Below are 24293 nucleotides of genomic sequence, written 5' to 3'. Positions count from 1 at the left end.
GGGCTGCCGTGCGACAGGGGGAGGACAGACCAAGGGAACCCACTCTCCACGAGGCCCTCTCCTTCATCATGGGAGCATACCACCACTCCCAGGAGACAATGGTAACGGTACTGGCCAAGTTTCAGGAGACCCAGCGCATGCAGGAGGGACAGTATTTGGGCTTCAGGGAGGAAGGTGGCTGTCTTGTCTGCCAACGGTACGGGTAATCCATGCACTCAACATGTCTTTCTTCTGCCGCCCCCCCTTTTGTGGTCTTCCTGTTCCTGTGTGCATTAGCATCATCAGGCGGAGGAGCAGTGGCACTGGAGCAGGAGGGAGCTGCATCCCACATGGCCCTGGAGGGCGAGACTACGGACTCGGAATCCACCAGTGGGACGGAGGGCGAGGGGAGCTCCACGGCAGGGACAGGAGCTGACACCAGCGACACTGACTCGTCCTCTGATGGGAGCTCCCTTGTGGTGGTGGCAACATCTGTGCCCACCGCATCTACAGGTACAGCTGCCACCCCCCCTACCAGCACCGCCCTCCCAGCAGCCCCTCAGCCTTCGCCCCGTACCCGCTCACCCAGGAGGGTGGGCATCACCTTCGCCCCAGGTACCTCAGCCCTGGCCCCAGTCACCCCTGCTGCCCTCAGTGAGGAGGCCATTAACCTCCTCAGGTATCTCACTGTTGGGCAGTCTACCATTTTGAATTCCATCCAGGGTGTAGAAAGGCAGTTGCAACAAACTAATGCATTCCTGGAGGGCATTCATTCTGGTCAGGCGGCCCTTAAGCGAGCTTTTCAAACTCTGGCCTCAGCACTGATGGCAGCCATGGTCCCCGTCTCTAGCCTCCCCCCTCCAACTTCCTCCACCCAGACTCAATCCCCTGTACCTCTGCCTATCCCAAGCACACCATCAGACCAGCCTGCACACACCTCACCACACAAGGGAAGCTCAGGCAAACATAAGCACCACACATCCCACAGGCACTCACGCAAGCAACACACACATGCAGACACACCAACATCCACTTCCTCCACTGTGTCCCCCTCCTCGTCGTCTCCATCCTACCTCCCAGTCTCGTCTACACTCACACCTGCATGCACTACCTCTACAGCCACTACGTCCCACACCAGCACACCCACCAGCACACCCCACTCACGTGTAGTCACCACCCCCACTACCATTCAGACGTCCCCTGTGTCCTCTCCCAGTGTGTCTGTGACGCCCCCCACGAAGATACACAAACGCAGCCACACACCCACCCAACAGCCATCCACCTCACAACAGCCTCCAGCGCATGCACCTGCACCCAAAGTCACCAAATGTACACCTCCTACTACCACCACCTCTTCCTCCACTCCCAAACCCCCTCCAGCTACCCGACCCAGTGTGTCCAAAGTAATTTTCCTGTCCAGCCTTGACCTTTTTCCCTCACCTCCCCCACCCCGTCCATCTCATAGGTCCCGAAGTAGCACCTCAGCCACAACATCTACGGGACCAGTGGTGCCTGTTGTCACAGGTATGTGGAGTGCACCGGCCACCAGGACAGCCAGTGTGGCACGGAGCCACAGCACAGCCAGTCCCCCCCTGTGAAGCATCAGAAGTTGGCCAGTGCCCAGCGGGAGAGGGGGAAGACTCCAGCCACTAAAGCCGCTCCCAGGGGTCCCAGTGGGAGTGTGGAGTCAGCTGTTGCACCTCCCAAGGTGGGGAAGGGCCACAAGAAACCCGGCAAGTCTGGGAAGAGCTGCACGGCGGAGAAGACCGCCATCATCCCCGCTGCCCAGGAGGCCACCGCCAGCCCTAGCCCAGCTGCCCAGGAGGGCCCCACCAGCCCCAGCCCAACTGCCCAGGAGGACTGCCAGCACAAGCCCTGCTGGGCCATGAAGGACCGCCAGTGCAAGCCCCGCTGGGCCATGAAGGACCGCCAGCACAAGCACCGCTGGACCATAAAGGACTGCCAGCACAAGACCCGCTGGGCCATGAAGGACCACCAGCACAAGCACTGCTGAACAGGGCACTGCCAAATCAAGCACCGCTGAACAGGGCACCGCCAACTCAAGCACCGCTGGGCCGGGCACCGCCAACTCAAGCACCGCTGAACAGGGCACCGCCAACTCAAGCACCGCTGGGCCGGGCGCCACCAACTCAAGCACCGCTGGGCCGGGCCCCGCCAACTCCAGCACCGCTGAACAGGGCACCGCCAACTCAAGCACTGCTGGGCCGGGTACCGCCAACTCAAGCACCGCTGAACAGGGCACCGCCAACTCAAGCACCGCTAAACAGGGCACCGCCAAATCAAGCACCGCTGGCCCATGAGCGGCAGGGGCACTGATGCAACTGGGTCCGTCACGGGGTGAGTGATGCACTCTGGGCACCAGTTCCCTTCCAGAACCTGTGGAGAGATACATCCACTACCTCTGTCCTTCACAGGATGAAGCACTCTGGGCACCAGTCCCCCTCCAGAACCAGTGGAGAGATCCATCCACTACCTCTGTCCTTCACAGGATGAAGCACTCTGGGCACCAGTCCCCCTCCAGAACCAGTGGAGAGATCTATCCACTACCTCTGTCCTTCACAGGATGAAGCACTCTGGGCACCAGTCCCCCTCTAGAACCAGTGGAGACTGTTATCCACTCGAGAGACTGTGGCTTTGCACTCCCCAGGATATGGCAGTGGGCAAACCACCCACTGTAGAGACTTGAGAAACTGTGGCTTTGCACGCCCCAGGATAATGCAGTGGGCAAACCACCCACTGGAGAGACTTGAGAGACTGTGGCTTTGCACTCCCCAGGATAATGCAGTGGGCAACCCACCCACTGGAGAGACTTGAGAGACTGTGGCTTTGCACTCCCCAGGATATGGCAGTGGGCAAACCACCCACTGTAGAGACGTGAGAGACCGTGGCTTTGCACTCCCCAGGATAATGCAGTGGGCAAACCACCCACTGGAGAGACGAGAGAGACTGTGGCTTTGCACCCCCCAGGATAATGCAGTGGGCAACCCACCCACTGGAGAGACTGTGGCTTTGCACTCCCCAGGATTGAACAGTGGGCATCAAGGCCCCGCGTGGATCTGGCATCGTGCACTCATCTGGCTGAGGTGCCCCCCCTTCCCTTCCCTCTGAGGTGCCTGTTGTATTTCTATCTGATGCCCCTGCAGTGTTCTCTCTGTTTTGATTGGGTATCGAGTGTGGGCCTCGCCCATGCATTTTGGGCCCAGTGGTCCACGGACTATTAATGGTGCAATACCTGGACTTGTATTATTGGTGTATATATTTGTTTTTAGTGTATATATAATTTTGAGTACAGGATTTTAATAGACTACAATGGTTACACTCATTTCCTTTTGTCTTTGCATTCTTCCGGGGGGCTTGCGGGGTGTAACTGTATTGTATCAACATGTCTTAGTGTGTGTGTTGTAGTGGGTGAGGGTGGGGGTGGGGGTGTTGCATTTGTGTGTCCCTGTTTTTTGCCTCCCCTGTGTCATAGGTGCAGTACTCACCGTGGTCTTTGCCGCCGGCGTTCGTGCTCCTGGTAGAGGTGCAGGAAGACTATCGCAGATAAAATTTGGAGTTCCGGTTCCATAGTGTCCTCGTTCCTCGTGGGGTGTGTAGAGGTGATTGTTTTCCCTTCGGAATTCCTGTTTCCGCCGTGTTTTTATCCGCAGTGAATCCGTCCCGGAAAAGGTGGTGGATTGGCCTGTCATAATAGTGTGGGCGGTACATTGTCTCCCGCCTGTCTGTTGGCGGTGACCGCTGCGCTGTTTGTTTGTACCGCCGTGGCGGTCGGAGTGTTAAAGTGGCTGTCTTTGTTGGCGGTTTCTGCCGCGGTTGTAATTGCAATGTTTTTACCGCCGGCCTGTTGGTGGTCTTACCGCCGCTTTAACACCGTCCACCGGGGTTTTAATGACCACCTTAGTCCAATGTATCTCATGTTGTTGCACATTAAGAAGTTAGAAGTATGTTTAGAGAAGCTTCATTGTGTAGGAGTTTGAGAAAATTATGTGCTTAGTTATCTACATCTGCCTTAAGCTGACTGGTTTGTTAACTGGGAGCCATGTTTAGGTGTACCAAAATTAGAATTGTGTGATTTAAAGCTAATGCAATGTAAATGAAAATTCAGAACCTGTCTTTCAAGACTTACTTGCAGAACTGTTCACAACTTAGCAGAGTAGGGTGCTCACTTTATGGAAGAACTGATGCTATTCACCTTCTGTTTTTAAGACAACTTAATCATAGCTCATCTTTGCTTTCTGACCTTGGAATTGCATAGAACTATACATTCACTAATGCATTCTTGTATATATTATTGACTTATAATTAATATGATGATTTATATTTATAGGTATACTTATCTGGAGAAACTATAACTCTTGCCAGAAAGTAACTTTAGGCCACAAGTTATAGTTTTGTAACAGAAGTATAATTATAAGTAGAGGTATAACTGCTGAATTTCTATGTTTTATTTATGGGTAAAACGTCAACCTAACTATAACATCACTGTAACCTTTAGTTTTTTAAGGGAAGATAGATAGATAGATACATAGATAGATAGATAGATTTAGGAAAATGTATTTCTCCTATTCAAATCAAGTATAAACTACACAAACTGCAAAGAATTCTGGGTAATAGAACCTGGTGAGAGCCCCACAAGTCTCCCCATCCTGAGTTTTCCTAGGTGTCTAGTTGCCTAAAATATACAGGTTTGATAGGTTTCCCTAGGTGCCGGCTGAGCTAGAGGCCAAAATCCACAGCTAGGCACTTTGCAAAAAACATGTACTTTTTCTTTGAGAAAATGTGATGTGTCCATGTTGTGTTTTGTGGCATTTCTTGTCACGGGCACTGGGTCTTCCCATACAAGTTAGGTACCATTTTTTCAGGAGACTTGGGGGAATGCAGAGTAGAAGGAAGTTTGTTGCTCCCCTCAGATTGCAGAACTTACCATCACCGAAATGTGAGGAAAAAGTATTTTTTTTGCCAAATTTTGAGGTTTGGGAAGGATTCTGGGTAAAAGAACCTGGTGAGAGCCCCACAAGTCTCCCCATCCTGAGTTTCCCTAGGTGTCTAGTGTAAAAAAATATACAGGTTTAATTGGTTTCCCTAGGTGCCGGCCAAGCTAGAGGCCAAAATCCACAGTTAGGTACTTTGCAAACAAAAATGTCCGTTTTCTATGGGAAAATGTGATGTGTCCACGTTGTGTTTTGGGGCATTTCCTGTCGCGGGCACTTGGCCTACCCACACAAGTGAGGTACCATTTTTATTGGGAGACTTGGGGGAATGCTGGGTGGAAGGCAATTTGTGGCTCCTCTCAGATTCCTGGACTTTCTATTACCGAAATTTGAGGAAAAAGTGTTTTTGCCAAATTTTGAGGTTTGCAAAGGATTCTGGGTAACAGAACCTGGCAAGAGCCCCACAAGTCACCCCATTCTGAATTTCCCTAGGTGTCTAGTTTTCCAAATGTATAGGTTTGCTAGGTTTCCATATGTGCCGGCTGAGCTAGAGCCAAAATCCACAGCTAGGCACTTTGCAAAAAGCAGGTCAGTTTTCTTTGGGAAAATGTGATGTGTCCATGTTGTGTTTTGGGGCATTTCCTGTTGCAGGCACTAGGCCTACCCACACAAGTGAGATACCATTTTTATTGGGAGACTTAGGGGAATGCTAGATGGAAGGAAATTTGTGGCTCCTCTCAGATTCCGGAACTTTCCATCACCGAAATGTGAGGAAAAAGTGATCTTTTGTCACATTTTGAGGTTTGCAATGGATTCTGGGTAACAGAACCTGGTGAGAGCCCAACAAGTCACCCCATCCTGATTACCCTCATTGTCTAGTTTAAAAAAATGCATTGGTGTGGGAGGTTTCTCCAGGTGCCGGCTCAGCTAGAGGCCAAAATCCACATCTAGGCATTTTCCAAAAAGCACTTTCCTGTTGCGGGCATTAGGCCTACCCACACAGGTGAGGTACAATTTTTATCAGGAGATTTGGAGGAACACAGAATAGAAGAACAAGTGTTATTGCCCATTGTCTTTCTCTACATTTTTTCCTTCCAAATGTAAGACAGTGTGTAAAAAAGACATCTGTTTGAGAAATGCCCTATAATTCACATGCTAGAATGGGAATCACAGAATTCACAGGTGTGCAAATAACCAATGCTTCTCAGCACGTTATCTAGTGCCCATTTTGGAAATACAAAGGTTTCCTTGATACCTAAGTTTGACTCTTTATATTTTCCCAAATAAATTGCTGTATACCCGGTGTACAATGAAAACCCATTGCAAGGTACAGCTCATTTAATGGCGATGGGTACCTCGGGTTCTTGATGGACCTACAAGCCCTATATATATCCCACAACTAGAAGAGTCAAGCAGACATAATGCTATATTGCTTTTGAAAATCTAACTTTGCAGGAAAAAGCTACAGAGTAAAACGTGGAGAGAAATGGCTGTTTTTTTCACCTCAATTTCAATATTGTCTTTATTTCAGTTGTTATTTTCTGTAGGAAAACCTTGTAGGATCTACACAAATGACCCCTTTCTGAATTCAGAATTTTTTCTACTTTTCAGAAATGTTTAGCTACCCGGGATCCAGCATTGCTTTCATACCCATTTCTGTCACTAACTAGAAGAAGGCTAAAAGTACAAAATTAGTAAAAATGGGATATGTCTCAGTAAACTGCCAACATTGTGTTGAAAAAGGTGGTTTCCTGATTCAAGTCTGCATGTTCCTGAAATTTGAGAAGATGGTGATTGTAGCTAGCACAGCAAACCGTTTGTAGATGCCATTTTCAGGAGAAAAAAAAACACATGCTTTCTTTTGCAGCACTTTTTTCAAGTTAAAAAAAAAAAATGAAATTTAAGCTGTATCTTGGCAAATTTCTTGGTCTCCTCCAGGGGAATTCACAAACTCTGGATACCTTTAGAAACCCTAGGATACTGAAAAAGAAAAGACAACAATTTTGAGTGGGTAGCTTATGTGGACAAAAAAATTATGAGAGCCTAAGCGCGAACTGCCCCAAATAGCCAAAAAAAGGCTCTGCACAGGAGTGGAAAAGGGCTGGCAGCGAAGGGGTTAAAATTGGTTTGCATAGGAAACATAAGTTTTCCTTACTATAACTAAACCTTAACCTTTGATTTTTTCATTGATTTTTTTAAAAAATCTAATAAAAATGTGTTTAAAATCCTAGAGTCCACTGTGGTAAGTGGAGAGTTAATATGTGAATTCTCATACTGTATAATGGAGGAGAGTGTTCTAAAGTTTATTGTCACTGTAGATTGGAATTGAGTGGAGTAGGGCAGAGAGTAGTAGCATATCATACAGTATAGTAAGGTATTATATAGTGTAGTGACATGGTGTGTCATATAGTGGAGTCAAGAATTGAAGACTTTAGCAGCGAGTTGTACAGTGGATGGGCATGTTAAACAGTAGATAGGGTGGTTGCAGGTTGTCATAGGGTGTGATAGAGTGTTTAGGAGTGGAGCAGGGTGATGTAGAGTGTAACACAGTAGAATATTGTCAAGTGGAGGACTGTGTCAGAGAGTGCACTGTTGTGTCATATAGTGGAGTGGCGTATCGTAGAGAGAAGTTGAGTGTTGTGTTGCCGAGTGTTATACAGTGTAGTACAGTGGCATACAGTGGATGGGCATAGAGTGGAGTGGAGTGCCATAGAGCGGCATAGAGTTTAGTACAGTGTTGTAGAATGGAGTTGCAGACACTGGAGAAGAGGGTGGGACAGTTAAGTGGAGTATAGAACAGTGGCCTAGCGTGGGATAAAGTGTAGTAGAGTGGAGTATAGTGCAGTAGAGTACACTGGAGTGGGGTAGTATAGAGTGGAGTAAAGTGTCATAGAGCTGAGTGGCATGCTGTAGACTAAAGTGGCCTGGAGTGCAGTAGAGTGGAGTGGCATGGCATTTAGTTGAGTAAAGTTCTATAATAAGGAGTACTGTGTTGTACTGTAGAGTGTAGTCGGGTGTTGTACATTAGGCCCTAAGTCCAAAGTAGAGTTGAATGGAGAGGTATAATGTAGTGAGGAGTAAAGTAAAAGAGAGTGTATGGTGTGCCATAGAGTAGAGTGGCATGGAGTGAAGTGTACTGGCATAGCATAGATAGTAAATGATTCTAAATTGGCATAGGCTCTCTTACAGTAGAGTAGAGGTTAGTGTCATACAGTGGAAAAGAGTGTTATACATTGGAGTGTACAGACATAGAGAGGAGTATAGAGTTGGACAGTGGAATATAAAGGTATAGATTGGAGTGTAAGGTCGCAGAGTGCCATGATGTGTGGTAGACTTTTATAAAGTGGAGTTATATTGAGTGGGGTAGAGTGTCATACAATAGAGCGGTGTAGAGTTGAGTTGTGTACACTGTAGTGGATTGAATGGATTGCTGTAAAGAGAGGTAGCATACAGTCAAACAGTTTACATTGGAATAATGTACAGTGGAGTGAAGAAGAGTGGAGTAGCTTAGAGTAGAATAATGTAGAGTCGAGTGTTGTACAGTGGGGTGGTGTAGAGTGGAGTAGGATGCAGTGGATTAGTGTACAGTGGGGGGGCATACATTGAAGTAGCATACCATGGAATTGAGGAAACTGTTATAAATTGGAGTGGTGCCTAATACAATAGAGTGGAGTGCTGTGTTGTACAGTGTTGGAAACTATTGTAGAGTGGAGTAGAGTGTTTTACAATAGAGCGTACGGTCACAGAGTTGAGTGAAAATTTGGACGGTGGAGTGTACAGGGATAAAGTGTAATAGAGTCTAGTAGAGTGGCATAGAGTGTAGTAGAGTTTTATAGAATAGAGTACTAGAGTGGAGGAATGTACACTAGAGTGGCGCAGAGTGGAGTAGCGTACAATGCAGTGGCACAGAGTGCCATAGCATATAGTGCAGTTGTGTCCAGTGGTGTGGCATACAGTGTAATCATGTAGTAGCATACAGTGAAGTTGCGTACATTGGTTTAGACTTGAGTAGTGTATTGTGAGGTGGCATAGATTGTGATAGCATATAGTTGAGTGGGGTACAGTGGAGTTTGATAGAGTTGAATACCATACAGTACAAGGGCAAAGAGTGAAGTTGCTTACAGTGTAATAGCATAGAATGGTTGTTGTACAGTGGAATCACGTAGAGTGGAGTACAGAGGAGTGGCGTAGAGTAGATTAGCACAGAGTGGAATAGCGGAGAGTAGAATCGCTTAGAATGGAGAGGTGTGCAGTGAAGTGGGGTAGACTGAGGTTGCACATAGTGGAGCGGCATACAGAGGAGTCGTGTAGAGTGGAGTGGAATCCAATGGACTAGCAGAAAATGGAGCAGCACAGAGTGAAGTGATGTACACTGGAGTGGTGTGGAATAGCACATAGTAGAGATGTATATAGTGGAACAGCATATAGTGGATTGGTGTACAGTAGAGTGGGAGTTAATGCAGAATGACCAAGGCACTCAGAGGAGCAAGGTTCAGCACAGTTTGAAGGAGAAGGTATCCATGGTCGTATGAGTCCAGAAGCGGAGAAGAAAGCGCTGATTCCAAGTTAATGTTGAGTGATGTCTTTATTCTTTGACAAAGTTTGTCATGGGTAAAATATATCTTGCAGAAAAACAGCCAACACGTGTTTCGTCACACAAGTGACTTTATCAAGGCTGGGCCCGTCCGGCCAAGGAAAGTGAGACCGCAAGCGGTGTATGCGAAGTTAGTAGGTGTGTGTAGAGCCTGGCAAGGTTGCTGTTTGATCTTCACGCGATCGAAGAAAGAGACAAGGAAGCCCTGATAAGCCTCCCAGCAACGTCCTGAGTCGATTCGCAAGGCCCACCGATCCGTCCGTATAAACGTGTCACAGTAGAGTGGGATAGACTTGAATAGCATATGCTGGAGTAGTGTACAGTGAAGTGGCATACAGTGAACTGGTGTAGACTGGAGTGGGGTACACTGGAATGGGATAGAGTGTAACAGCGGTAACAGCATACAGTAGAGTGGCGTACAGTTGAGTGGCGTCCATTGGAGTAGCATACTATGGACGGGGGTAGAGTAAAGTTGCTTACATAAGAATAGTGTAGAATGGAGTAGCATACAGTTGAGTGGCTTACAGTGGAATAACATGCAGTGGAGTGGCATACAGAGGAAATGGGTAGCTTGGAATATCATATACTGGAGTATTTTATAGTGAAGTGGCATACAGTGGACTGCATACATTTAGGAGGCATTCAGTGGAGTTGTATACAGTGTAATAGTCTAAAGTGGAGTGGCATATAACAGAGCATTGTACAGTGGAGTAGCGCAGAGTATAATAGTGTATAGTGGAGTAGAGTACACTGTAGTGGCGTACATTGGAGTGGGGTCAAATTGGATAGCATAGAATGAAGTGGTGTGGAGTGGAGTGCCATCTACTAGAGTGGAGCAGAGTGGAGTAGCATACATTGGAGCTGCATACAGTAAAATAGCATTGATTGGAATAACACATACTGAAGTTGCATATAGCGTAATGGCATACAGTGGCGTGATAAGAACTGACGAGGCGTAGGGTGAAGTTCCATACAGTATAATAGTGTACATTGATCTGGCATAGAGTGGAGTTGTGAACAGTGTGATAACATATAATGGAGTGGGGTAGAGTGGAGTGCTCTAAAATGGTGAAGCATGGAGTATAATAGTGTATAATGGAGTAGTGTACAGTGGAGAGGTGTGTAATGGAGTGGTGTAGACTTGAGTGGCATACAATGGCATAGGGTACAGTGCAATAGCATACAGTGGAGTGGTGTACATTGGAGTGGGGTACAATTAAATATCATAGAATAAAGTGGCATAGTGATGGGAGTGAGGGGGAGGGTGGGGGTAGGTGATGGCATGCAGGTAGAGGAAGTGATAGACTTGGAGAGTCCTCCTGCTACTCCTGCCAGGCCCTCAGGATGCATTATTGCAAAGACTTGCTCCTCCCATGTTGTTAGTAGTTGGTGGGGGTCCACCACCAGTCCCCTGTACAGCGAGTTGGTGTCTTGCTGCAATGGAACATACCTTCCCCCGTAGGTCATTCCACCTCTTCCTGATATCATCCCTTGTTCTGGGGTGCTGTCCCATGGCGTTGACCCTGACCATGATTCTCCGCCATAGCTCCATCTTTCTAGCAATGGATATCTGCTGCATCTGTGATCCAAAGAGCTGTGGATCTACCCGGATGATTTCCTCCACCATGACCCTCAGCTCCTCCTCAGAGAATCTGGGGTGTCGTTGTGGTGCCATGAATGTAGTGTGAGTGGTGTGTGGGTGTGTAGGGTGATGTGTTGGGGTGTGTGTTGTAAGGTGCATGGGTGGTATATAGGTGATGGTGGTGTGTGGGTCTGGTCTTGTCAGTAGTCGTTATGTGAGTCTGTTGGCAATGGTTTGTAGTCATAAAGGTTTGTGGGTAGTGTGGGTGTGTATTTTATATTGGTGTGTGTGTGTGAGTGGTGTGTGTATGGGTGTCATGTGTGTGTAGTTTGAATTGTCCAATGTGGTGCTGTTTTGTTAGTATGTGTATTTTGAGTGCGGCAGTATGTACCGCCAATGGTTTACCGCCATTGAATGTCCGCTGTGGTGATTCGTGGGTCATAATGTTGTGGGCATTGTTCTGTTGGCGTAATGGTGTAGGTTTTGCTACTGCCACTTTATCACTGACCTTTGGGCTGGGGGATTTATGAGTGTGTCTGAATAGTGACAGATTGGTGTGTGTGTGTCATAATATGGTTGGTGGATATCCGCCGCTGCTGAGGTATGTTGGCGGCAGTCAGCATTGCGGTAAGTGAGATTTACCACCAATGTCATAATGCGGGCCACTGTGTTTACATGCCTTATAACATAAAAAAATATTTACCCTACTTAACTGCAGTACCCCAAAAACATTATCTTAGCACCATAATGCATAATTCTGCCAAATTTAAGTAATTCCCTTCAGCCGTTTTCACTGTACTTCAAATACAATAGTCTGTGGAAAATTAATTGGTGGAAAAATGCATTTGGGCTCCCTTTTATCTTTGCGTTCCCTAAAGGATTCACCACAAAAAATTACATAATCTCAAAATGTAGAAAATGCTATAGATCTGGGACCTTTTGTGAAGATTTATCAAACGTGTGGAAAGGCATTAGGGAGCTAGTATCCGAGAAATTCCTATCTTTGGCAATACTAACTAACTACAGGGTGGCAATCAGATTTAATGTGATTACTTTCTTTTTATCTATTGTATTTGCTATGTACTTGTTAGTCATGTGACCATAAATGTATCTTGTAGCTATTCATGTAGTACTTCTGAAATTTTACATATGCAGTCTAGTTTATTTTGTAGACTTTCTTGATACTTTTAATAAGATTGTGCCACATATGAAGCCCAAAGTAAATGAAAGCCAATCATTGATATAAAAGTTAAGATTATTACTTTTTTCCTAATGGCCAATTATTTTGTCCTACAATTAGTAGTCTGTGTGGCTCACTGCTGGGTCACTTTTCTATTTTGTTGTACAGGGGTGCATATGAAAGATGGTCTTTGTTTGTTTTGTGGGCTCAGTTTTATTTTGTGAGCCAGACAGCAAGCACACTTATGTAGAATAAGATGTGTTCTATTTGTATGTATTTTTGTATAGATTTTCGTTAGCACGTGACCATAAAAGGGTCTTTCAGTTGTTCATGTAGAAAATCTGAAACTTTAGATGTGCAGTCTAGTTTATTCCTTGGGCTTCCTGGCTACTTTTAGTAGGATTGAGCTACATATGAAGGCCAAAGTAAATGAAAGGCAATCATTGTTATTGTTATGACATATGAGATTATTATTTATTTCCTTAGGGGCCATTTATCATGCCTTCCAAATAGTAGTTTGTGTGGCTCACTGCTAGGTAAATTTTTCATTTTGTTGACAGGGTTGCATATCAAAATGGTTTTTGTTTGACTTGTTGAGCCACTTTTCTTTTGCGAGACTCAGAGCATGCAAAGAAAATATAATTAGATTGTAGACCTTTGGTAAAGGGGTGCAAAGTTACCAAGGGACAAAAATAAAAAATAAAATCCCTCTCTCTGGTCACCCCCTAACTATAACTACAGAGTGGCAATTGCCACTCTGAAATACACATAGATCTTGATTTAAGAATAGTAAATCTACGCTTACCTATATGCTCTAACCTGCACAATATTTTGATCTTCCATATTTGTTCCACAATATTATGGCATGATGATATTTTAGAGACAATATTTTGACATAAAGCTTCCATCTGTGATGTTGATTTGGAAATGTTAAAAGAATTAGGGGCATATTTATAAGCCCCTAGAGCCACCTGGTGCCACATTAAAGTAATTTTATTTGACGCTAATGTGGCCCAACGAGGCCAAAATCTTCGCGCCACATTTACCAAGTGGTGCAATGCATGCATTGTGCCACTTTGTAACCCTTTGCGCTACATTATGCATGCGCCAGGCATAATGTAAGGAAAGGGAGTGTTTCCCTGTTAGGGGGACCAAAAAAATGGGGTAAGGAAATTTTCCTTGCGTCATTTTGTACGACACTTTTAATGCCTGCTCAGAGCAGGCATTTAAAGGGGCTTCCATTATTTATAATGGGCCCCTATGTACTCTGTAGGAATAGCGCCAATATTTTGGCACTACTCCTGCAGAGTACATCAATAGCGTCATGAAAAATGACGTTATTGCCCCCTACCCTGCGCCATGGTGTGCTGTATTTTAAATACGGCGCACACATGGTGGTTGTAGGGGGGTGGTAAACGGCATAAGTAAAGTGACGCTGCACACAGTGCAGCAACACTTTTCTTAAATATGCCTCTTATTTTTTTTATTAATTAATCTCTTATTTGTTACTGTAGTTTTAGCTCCAGGACACCAGGATGTGAGTTATAAATTCCACAATCAAATAATCCATAAATAATTCCTCAAGCACTAAAGAGAAACAAGGGGAATTAGGAAATAGAGAAAAGACATTGATACATAAAATACATTAATGGGTGGGGCTGCCACTAGCTAGCTAACATACAGGAGCCCCAGTTAATCCATTATGCAAAGGTGTTGGTACCTGTCTTTTTTTAAGAGGGATAGAGAAAAGCAGGACTTTACTGGAATGAAATAGTGTGGAGTTTTGCATATAAATCTGGATTTCAGTCAAGGATCTACTGACTTGTGCTGGTGGTACTGATACAGATACTATATCTTAGACGTCCATGTATGAAGTGTGTGCTGGTGCTGCTAGTCTTGTTGGAAGATCAGATGGGGTAGCTGCTTGTCCAGGTACTGGTGATGTCAAAAGTGCTATCATGTCTGTCCTTATTGCAGTGCAGGCAGTACTGGTGCCAGTCCTGACTCTTCATCCAGCTTTCAAGCTAGAAAGTATTTTGTGGTTGTATTTTCCTCCATAGGGTGGCTGCTATTATTTGTGTTTCATAGCCTAGTGTTAATGGGTACATATATATTTTTATTGTTAGAGGTTTTAGTGCTTGTTTATGCCACATGATGAAGGAAGGAGTTTTGTCTGAAAGGCATTGAGGTTTTGATGCATAAACATTCAGGTAAACATATGGGTCTGGATTCACTAATATTTGATGTAAACCAGAGCAGCAGTAAAAGTTGTTGTGTGGCCTTGCATCAAAGGTAGAGAAGAAAAATAGAGTCTTACCTACTAAGGTATGGCACATTTTTGTCTCTCTTTGTGCTGGCACAATTTTGGCTGCCCTGCCCCAATGCACACACACTTGTGCCGCAGTGCAAGGGTGTGTGTGCTCTCTAATGCATAGGTTTTGTACTGGAAGAGGAACTCCAGTACAAAAACTATCCTTCAAGACTTTATCCACCTTGTATGTGTATTGGTTAAAGCAGCACACATGTAAAGTTGGAAAACAAGGAGAAGTAAAAACATCTCACCTGCCTTAAGGCACAAAGGCCTGTCATTGAAAGTGGATAGGGATTTGTAGCAGAACTATCAGTGGTTGCATTGGAATACCCATGTACCACTAATGGAATGCCTCATTGATGCAAAGTAACATATTGAGCAGCTTTACATTACTTTTGTAGACTTTCCAATGGAAATCCTGATTTGCATTGGATAGTAAATCCCACCTCAACACATTGCTCCAGGCTTGCGTCACTTTTGTGATGCTAACCTGGCACAAAGCATTAATAAATCTGGACCATAGTTTTCTGAAAAAAGGAACAGTGCAGGCAGTTCCACTCCTATTCCCATTGGTCTTACACAGCTTGGTAGTAAATTGCTCATTTGTGCTTCAATTGATGCAGGAGCAATCTTGTAAAATCTTTTGACAGTGATCATGTTGTCCTAAGAGTCTTCTGATTCAACAACTTTATTTTTCTCCATGATTTTGCAGCTTTTCTATTTTGTATTAAGTGACAGTCATCTGGTGCACTCTTCACAAAGCAGCCCCAAAGATATACAATGTAAATTGGACATCGTGATTTTTTAAACAAGTTGTCAAATGCAGCCATAAAAATAAAGTTAAATGCTGGAAACAGACAGCAATAGCAAAAAAATGTTATCAAAGTGTAACAGAGAATCTAAAGGTATCATAATTGGTCGAGCCAAGTCTATGCTAGGCAAAACCACAAATGGAAATAACATACATACTTTCCTAACTTTTGCTCTCCAAAATCTGTACACTGTATAAGCAAGGCTGGAGTATACATGAGCATGGCTTCTGAAACCTCAAAAACATCTTACATTTTCAGAAATGGATTGAAGTGAGAGGTAGAGTGGGGCACTTGTAGGTTGAATTTTAATCCAATAAGCATCATTCCTACTCTTCTTAGAAAGATTAATTTTGTGGTTGTATGTCAGAATATCAAGTACCAAAATATCGTAAGCAGAATATCGAGTACCACAATATTGTGACAATATAAATGCTCAGGGCACGCAGATGTACACTTAAGAATAGTGTGTCTATTAGCCTTACATCAGGCTTTTCCAATGGGCTTGTGAGTGGTTGTCAGATCTCTAGCTATGTAGAAAATTAAAGGGTTTTGATTGGTTGAATTAGCATACCTACACCAAAATTAAGAGTTTGAATTTGAGGGGAAAAATGTGAATTTTCAGAACTCATAAGCTGATGTTTCAAGAAAAATTGCTGATTTTAAAGATATATTTAGGCTTATCACTAATATAATTTCCTTGATGATAAAGGCCTTGTAGCTATGGCTCTTATGTATTATCTTGTAGAAAGATTAAAAAAGGAACCCTGCTGATGCACTGATGTGATCACTGCTGGTACTCTTGAATATGATTAGTAGCTCTGGGTGATTTTCATTGACCATAGGTAGCTCTTACAACAGAACATTTTTGCAATCAATATTCTGGCTATGATATTCTGTAGCACATATTTAGAACTCAGTATAGCCATAGTATTCAGAATTTTTAAGATGACTTACAGGCTGTTTTGCGGAACTGTACATACAATGAAGGCATTACTCTATGCCTCCTGCATTTATGTGTACTTGCAGACCTACCTTTCTGATCCTGAGGAGGCCATAAAAGAATGCGACCTGGACAAAGAAACCTGAAGGCAAAAAAATACACACATTGTTACTTTCCTAAACCATATGTTTAAAAACAAGAAGTAATATAAATATATACAATCTTTAACCACCAGTTGATGCGGCACGGTGCTCAGCAATTTGCCAGAAATCCATTTTATATAGTGAGATCAATCCACAAGGTTTGATTGTTAGGAGCCATTTTATGATTACATAGTAAGTTAGACATACCTGATTGCCAGCAATTTATTGTTGGCATTGTTTCAACTATTGATTTGAGGGGGCAAATGTTTCTTAAATAATTTTTCCAGTGCTAAAAAAATAATGGCTCTATCACTGCTTGTACATCCCTGAGTGAGATTATGGCAACAAAATGTCTAGCCCCTGCCCCAAAGAGCCACATCCTTTCCTATTGCCAGAAGACCCTCCCTGTACCTCCATAGATGAGGAAAGACACAACTGTCCAGAACAGGGTAAACGTTTACATCACAATAGAAATGTGCCTGCTTCCGAGCAGCACCATTTGTTTTTTTTTATAGAGAGCTTTTTGCTTCACCAATCAGACAAACATGAAATACCGGCAAAGTTGTGAATAATAATCCTCACAACTCTAATTTATGAATTTACGCCCTAAATCTGTTACCCATTTTGAATGTTATGTCAGGTGCTTCTACCCCCTCAGTGCAGCGGACATATTTAGGGCATCATTATGGCCCTGGCATTCTTGAGACCGCCAGGGTCGTGGTGGTGGTCGGACCACCGCCAATGTGGCAGCCATATTATGGTCGTGGGGGTAGCGCCACGGTCAGACTGCCAGCACTGCCAGATCTTGACTTTTCAGTTGTTTGGCGGCGCAGGCAGTCCTAATCCGCCAGGGCAGCGCTGCAAGCAGTGCTGCCCTGGGAATTACAAGTCCCTTCTCCACTGGCGATTACATGTCGGTAGCCCTGCCATGTAAAGGCGGGCGAAGACGGGGTGCAGGGTGCCCCAGGGGGACCCATGGACTGCCCATGCACCTGGCATGGGCAGTGCATGGGCCTCCCTGGCAAGCCCATTCGTGATTTTCACTGTCTGCAGACAGTGAAACTGACGATGGGTTCTGGTGCACCTACGCACTACAGCATTGTAGGCAGTTTCCTGCTGGGCCCTGCCTGCTGACCCAGCCGGAATCTCTAAATGGGGCCCACGGGAAGGGGACTGCACTGGCTGTAACCAGGCCACAGGAGTTTGGCAGGCGGCCTTTTCTGTCCACCAAACTCATGATGACCCCGGTAGTGTCTGACTGAGTGGGAGCACTGCTTTCCAATGATGGTGCTCCTGCATTGCCAAACTCACTATATATGGAGTCAGGGTAAGCTTTATGTGCGCACAGCTGAAGCCTTCTTTGGCGCTGCTGGTGTAAACCTTTGACCTGTCTGCCTGTCTGCAAGGAACCACCAGGTCACACTGACGGTTGCCCCACCTCTTTAAGGGCTGGGTGAGCATCACTCATTTTGTCTGACATGAGCTGAGAAAATGCAGAATGGCTCCAATGCACTGGTTGAAAACTCCCTATTTATCAAAAGCTTTTATTTTTTTTTCTAGTAAGTGAACTGCTTCTTTATAAGTTGTTTCTTCTTAACATGTTTCCAATGCAGTCCGTTAAACATGGGACACAGTCGGCAAACCTTCACTACGGTGAAGGTAGCCATCATTGCGGCGGATCCCTTCACATCACAGGGGTCCCACCAAGCAGCCTGGGATTTCTAAATGGTGTTGACAACCCTCCATCAGGAAGGTGAGGTCATACCTCTGACCCCCTGGAAAACTAGCAGACCTCCCACCAACATCTAACTAAGGCTCAAAGTCACTCATGAATAAAAAACATTTTGTTTGAAGTTCAGGATGGGAAAACTATTTTAACTACTTTTGAGGCACATCAAAACATAAGACAAAGCTGATATTCAAATAAAATGTTACCTAAGCCCATTTCTGGCTAGACATGAAGGGGAGATAATGGAACAGATTTACTGCCTGATTTAAGTCTTGGTGGGGGGGGGTTACTCCACCTTATTACGATCTCCATACGATTTTATGGGTTCATAATATGGTGGATGGGACATTCGTCACTTTGTGTTGGAGTAACTCCCCTGCAAAACTCTAAATCAGGTCCCTAGAGGTCAACCTCTTTAACAAGCATAGGCCAAAGCAAATGAATAGAGTATATGCAATACCTCTCTCAAATGTACTTCTGTCAATCTTAAATTAAAAAGTTTCCACTGGTTTACTTCAGACTTAAAACAGTAGAAAATCCAGCTAAGAATGCTGGAAACTATCTGGAAGAGAAAGTATGTGTAGACATACAAAGTTAAATCTATGTAAGTGCAGCATAAATACAACTACTCTAATAGGACTGCAAAGAAAAGATAGTGTTCTCACACAGTTTTACAGCTAATGTACCTCTAAGGAAATCTTCACCACTACTGAGAAGCTAAAATATGAGTGTAACACTCAGGTTCAGTTTCATAAACAGGTCAATTGTTTTTCTAAGAGTAAGTGGCCAAGATTAGGGAAGAGCTTGTTGTGAATCAGGACCTTGAACCACAGTAGTGTTCAGTCGTAACAGTAAAAATTGAAAACAGCTCTCCAGAAATTATTGATTTTACAGCAGTTTCAGTACAGAACTGTTAAGTGCTCAAAGGAATGGGACTCAATAAGCTAGTGGGATCTCTCCTTGTAGTTTGCCCTACCCACTTACTAACAAATTCTAGGTTATTTGTGGTGTCTTATATTCAGGGCTACTGTAATTATGCGATTCTGCGGTCACATTGTTTTCTGCATAATTATGAATTTGACACATCCTCAAAATAATCCATCATCTGCTGCATAATTTGCAAAAGTTTGCCAAACTTTCAAAAATTACTAAAACCATGACGGCATGTGTTTCTGCACAGTGGAAGGCCCTTTTACATAGTTAACTGATCACCTTATAATTGCCCACAGCTGCATTTGTGTGTTAAACGATTACTAACGAGGTCGAACCTTTACCTAGACAGCGTTAAAATGTATAAAAGACAAAATAATGTAGTAATCTGTCACTAAATGTGCTTCATTTCTTTGCCACATAATTTAGTCAACCCTTCTGATATTTTGGTCTTTCCTGTCACATAATTCCAGTGCCTCGGCCTAAATTATGTGAGATTCTAAAAATATCTGTTGAGTCAGGAGTGGCCAAAGTGAGACAAAAAATGTATAGTACATCCCCTCCCAAAAAAACTATTAAAGAGTTAAAAAATTTATAGTACATCCTCTCCCAAAAAAACTATGAAATAGTTAAAAAATTTATAGTACACCCCCTCCAAAAAAATACTATTAGAGTGAGCGATCACGAAATAACTCCAAGGGTATGCTGAATCCAACAACCTCCTAGATTAATCATAGGTATAATTTCTACTGGGGATGGGGTGGAGCCAGTGGTAAGCGTGGTGGTTGACGATCTCAGAATGATGTTCGGCAAGCTGACTCAGGGACAACTGTCCTATTAGACTTCTTAGACACCTTTGATACCATGAATTACAAAGTCCTGGTTGAATGTTGGGTGAAGTTGGTTCCCGGAGGAACAGCTGCCCCTTGGTTTTCATCCTTCTTGGTTGATCGTAGCCAAATAATGCAACTGAGTTAAGCTCACAACCCTAAAAATATCGAGGACACAAATATTGAAAACGTAAATTTCCATAGGTAAGCAATGTATTAATATATATAACTCCACATATATGTACCTTGAAGATATTTATATATCTTCAAGGTATGTAGATGAGGATTCAAGAATAGCAAACTCTACACTTGACTATTTGCACTTACTTTTCAATATTTTGGTGCTCGATATTTTTGACACAATATTCTGTCTACACAATATTTTTGTTTCTGATATACAGTCAGTGATCCAAACCAAAGAAGATACATTGAAGTATGCTGCAGGACTCCTTTCTATCCCCAACTCTATTTGAACTGCATCTGAGGCCTCTTGCCTACTACATGGTTTTCAAGCTACCATCTATAGGTACATAAATGATACTCAATTGGTTGTTAACCTTAAAAGAAAACTTTCCCTCAGAAAAGGACTCTCAGTGGCTCTGGAGACTATCAAGGGATGGATGAGTAGAAATGTATTAAAATGAAAACCATCCAAATCGTAGATTCTGACTTTATTCTGAAAAATACAATCTTTGGGAAGCCCTTCTCTGGTCAATGTCACTAGGTAGCTGCCTTGCTGCAGTGAAAGAGGGCAGGAATATTGGCATTTTAATGGAGTATGTGAACTGTAACTCAAAAACTGGCATGGTGGCAATAGCCTGATGTTTCAGACTCTGCATTCTAAAACCAATATTTCCTTTTCTGCTCTTCTTGCAAAGGATCAAAGTTGTGAAGAAATTTGTACAGGGCAGACTGGACTTCAGTAATGCAACCTACTTGTGGCTTCCCAAGAAGGAAATTAAGAAACTACAGGACTATTCCGAATGCCACTGTGAGGCTTATTTTTATTCTAAAGAAGATGGAGAGTATCTCAGTGTACCTGAAACAGCTACATTCAGGGTCGGAGCGGCCTGTAGGACAATCAGGATTAGCCCGAAGGGCTGGTCTGACAAGTCAAAGTACAGGTTAGTTTTTTGGCTAGTTCTGGACCTCTTTTATGGTCTGCTGGAATTATTTTTATTGTTGATTTCCTTGAATATTGAAACAAAAATTGCCTGCAGCAAGTGCAAGTAGTATTCCATACGTTGCAAAACACTTATACTGCATTTCTTTGCAAGTTTAAAACTACCCTAGTTTGTAAACATGGGTCACTTCTTAGGTCGTGGCCTATCAGGCAGTGCTGCTGTCTGGATTGCTAAAGACATCCTAGGGACATTCAGAAAACTGACCTAGGAATGCATTCTGCCTTTTGCTTACCATTGGCTTTGTGGTCAGTAATTCACATATTCTTGCTTTCTATTCGCTGGCTTTACTTGCTTTAGGCTATCCAGCTTAAGTTCATCCCCCGTTGCCCAAATCTTGTGCACAATATTCTTCCACAAACTTGCTTTCTGAAAACGGGCCTTTAAATGTTTTTCCTATCTTATCACATTTGCTCTGCATTCAAAGACAGAGGTCAAATGTCAGATCTCTCTTCCAGGATGCTTGGTGTTTATTTTTCTTTCCCTAACTTCAAAGTGAGAGAATGTATGTGAAAATTCTGCTGAGTATCCATGGAACATGAGAAGAGATGGGTTTTTTTTAGCACACAGACAAATGAACTGTGTTGATGTTTGAGAATGTATTCAAATCAGTAAAAATGCAGCACATATTTTTGTAATTCTGAAGTGTGGTGGAAACAATTATTTGAATACGATCAAAATATATCAATATACTAGGTGATGACATTTGCACACATTATCTTTGTGTGCAGTAAAACCGTATTTCAGTGCAAATGTAATGGTCATTGCAACAGAAATGTGTTTCTTTAATGGTAATGTGCTACCACACCATCCTTACTCTACACTGCCCCACTCCACTCTATGCCCTTCCACTCTGTGCTATGCTACTCCACTCTACAACACTCCACTCCACTTTACGACATGCCACTCCATCACTTTCAGATACTCTGTGACATGCCACACCACTCCAATTTATGCCACTCACTGCAGTACACAATATGCCTCTCCAATCTATGCCTCTCCACACTACTGAACCCCACTCTACTGTACCCCACACCAGTCTACTTTACTCCACTCCTATGTACCCCAATCTACCCCACCTCACTTCACTTTGCTACAGTCTACCCTAATTTACTCAACTCCAATCTACCCCATTCCACCTCACCCAATCTACCCATCTCCAGTCTACCCCACTTCACTCCAATCTTCCCACCTCAATTTACCCGCTCCATGCCACACCCCAATCTATCCCATACCACTCCTATCTACCCCACTTCAATCTAACCCAACTTCAATCTACCCCACTGTAACCCAATCTGCCTCACTCTAGCCCAATCTTCCACACTCCAAACCAGTCTACCCCACTGCAATCCAGTTTTCCTCAAACCACTCTACTACGATCCAAGCTCCCCCACTCCACTACAATCTACCTCACTCTAATCTACCCCACTCCATTCTATTCTCCATTCTACCCCAATCCACCCCATTCCACTCCATTCTACCCCACTACATTTCATGCAAAACTACTTCACTCCAGTCCTGCTTACCACACTCCACTCAAACTAACCCAACTAACCCACCCCACTCCAATCTCACCCACTCCACCCCCATCTACTGCACTCCACTCAAATCTATCATACGCTTGTCCTATCTACCCTTGTCTATCTCATCCCACTTCACTCAGCTCCACTGCAATCTGCCCCAATCCACCACACTCCTATGCATCCCAATCCAACCCACGCCACTCCAATCTACCATACTCCACTCAAATCTAACCAACTCCAATCTAATATACTCTACCCCAATCCATCCCACTCCAGTCTTCCCCAGTCTTCCCCACCCCACTCTACCCCACTCGACCCTACTCCAATCTACCCTAGCCCAATATAGCCTATCCATTCACCTAAAATCTACTCCACTCTGCTCTACCTCAATCTACCCTATCCCACTCTAACCCACTCCAATCTACCTCACTCCACTCCAGTCCGCCTCACTACACTCCAATCTATCCCATTCCACTTCAATCTACACCTCTCCAAACTACCTCACTCCAGTCATCCCTCTTCAATCTACCCCACTCCAATATACCCAACCCCAACCTACCCAACTCCAACCTACCTCACTCCGTTCCAATTTACCCTACTCTAATCCACCCTAATCTGTCCCACTATACTACACTTCAGTTTACCCCACTCCACTCTTCCTCAATCTATCTCACTCCACTCCACTCTATCCACCTTCACTCTTCCCCACTCCACTCCAATCTACCCCATTCAAACCCAATCTACCCCTCTCCGGTATATACACTCCACCTCAATTGGTCCCACTCTAATCTACCCAATCCCACTCTACAACACCAGCCTACGCCAATCTACCCATCCCAATCAACCCCACCCCAATCCATCCCACTCCACTCCAATCTACTACATCCCAACTCTCAAAACTACACCACTCCAGTCACCCCTCTTCAATCTATCTCACTCCAAACAACCCCTATCCCTTCCAATTTACCATACTCTAATCCACCCAATTCTACCCCACTCCACTCCACTCTTTCCCAATCTATCTCACGCCACTCCACTCAAATCTATCTCACTCCACTCTGCCCCACTTTGCACCACTCCAATCTACCCCATTCCACACCAGTCTACCCCACTCCAGTCTACCCACTCTAATCCACCCAACCTACCCCACCCCAATCTACCACATTCTAGTCCACTCTACCCTATCTACCCCTCCCAATTCTACCCATTCCAATGTACCCACTCTACCCCACTCCACTGTACCCCAATCTACCACACTTCATTTCACTTTACCCAATATACCCCGGTCAATCTATCCCAATCTACCACACTCCATTCCATTCTACCCACATGCGATTTAGGACTGGGTATATGTTTATTGCTTGATTCATTTAAACAATTACAATGCATATACACATTACAGAACATAAAATGATCTATAGATCAGAATCTAACATTAAGGCTGGCCAGTTCAGTATAAAACCAAGTTAATACTTATCTACTTTGTTTCCCTTATGGCAATTTGAACAGATCAAATGCAAACATTAAATCAGAGTAAGGCCGGCTTATCCCATGTTAACTTTATACAAACTGTTAAAAACAGATACTCATTAAAAAAGAAAGAAGAG

At 44.1% G+C, this 24293-nt stretch overlaps 1 protein-coding gene across 1 annotated transcript in view; it reads right to left on the bottom strand.

The window, feature by feature from the left end:
• The window catches only part of CYTIP (cytohesin 1 interacting protein), a 153517-nt gene that overhangs the window by 77907 nt on the left and 51317 nt on the right, over positions 1–24293 (bottom strand). The window contains exon 2 of the mRNA XM_069221537.1: positions 16443–16492. Within this exon, the coding sequence (XP_069077638.1) occupies positions 16443–16492 (50 nt within the window). The remainder of the gene's footprint in view (positions 1–16442; positions 16493–24293) is intronic.

The sequence above is a fragment of the Pleurodeles waltl genome, chromosome 3_1 (genome assembly GCF_031143425.1).
Source record: "Pleurodeles waltl isolate 20211129_DDA chromosome 3_1, aPleWal1.hap1.20221129, whole genome shotgun sequence".
NCBI classification, from domain to species: Eukaryota; Metazoa; Chordata; class Amphibia; order Caudata; family Salamandridae; genus Pleurodeles; species Pleurodeles waltl.
The sequence above is the reverse complement of the archived record's forward strand: the minus strand, read 5'-3'. Positions and strand labels throughout refer to the sequence as shown.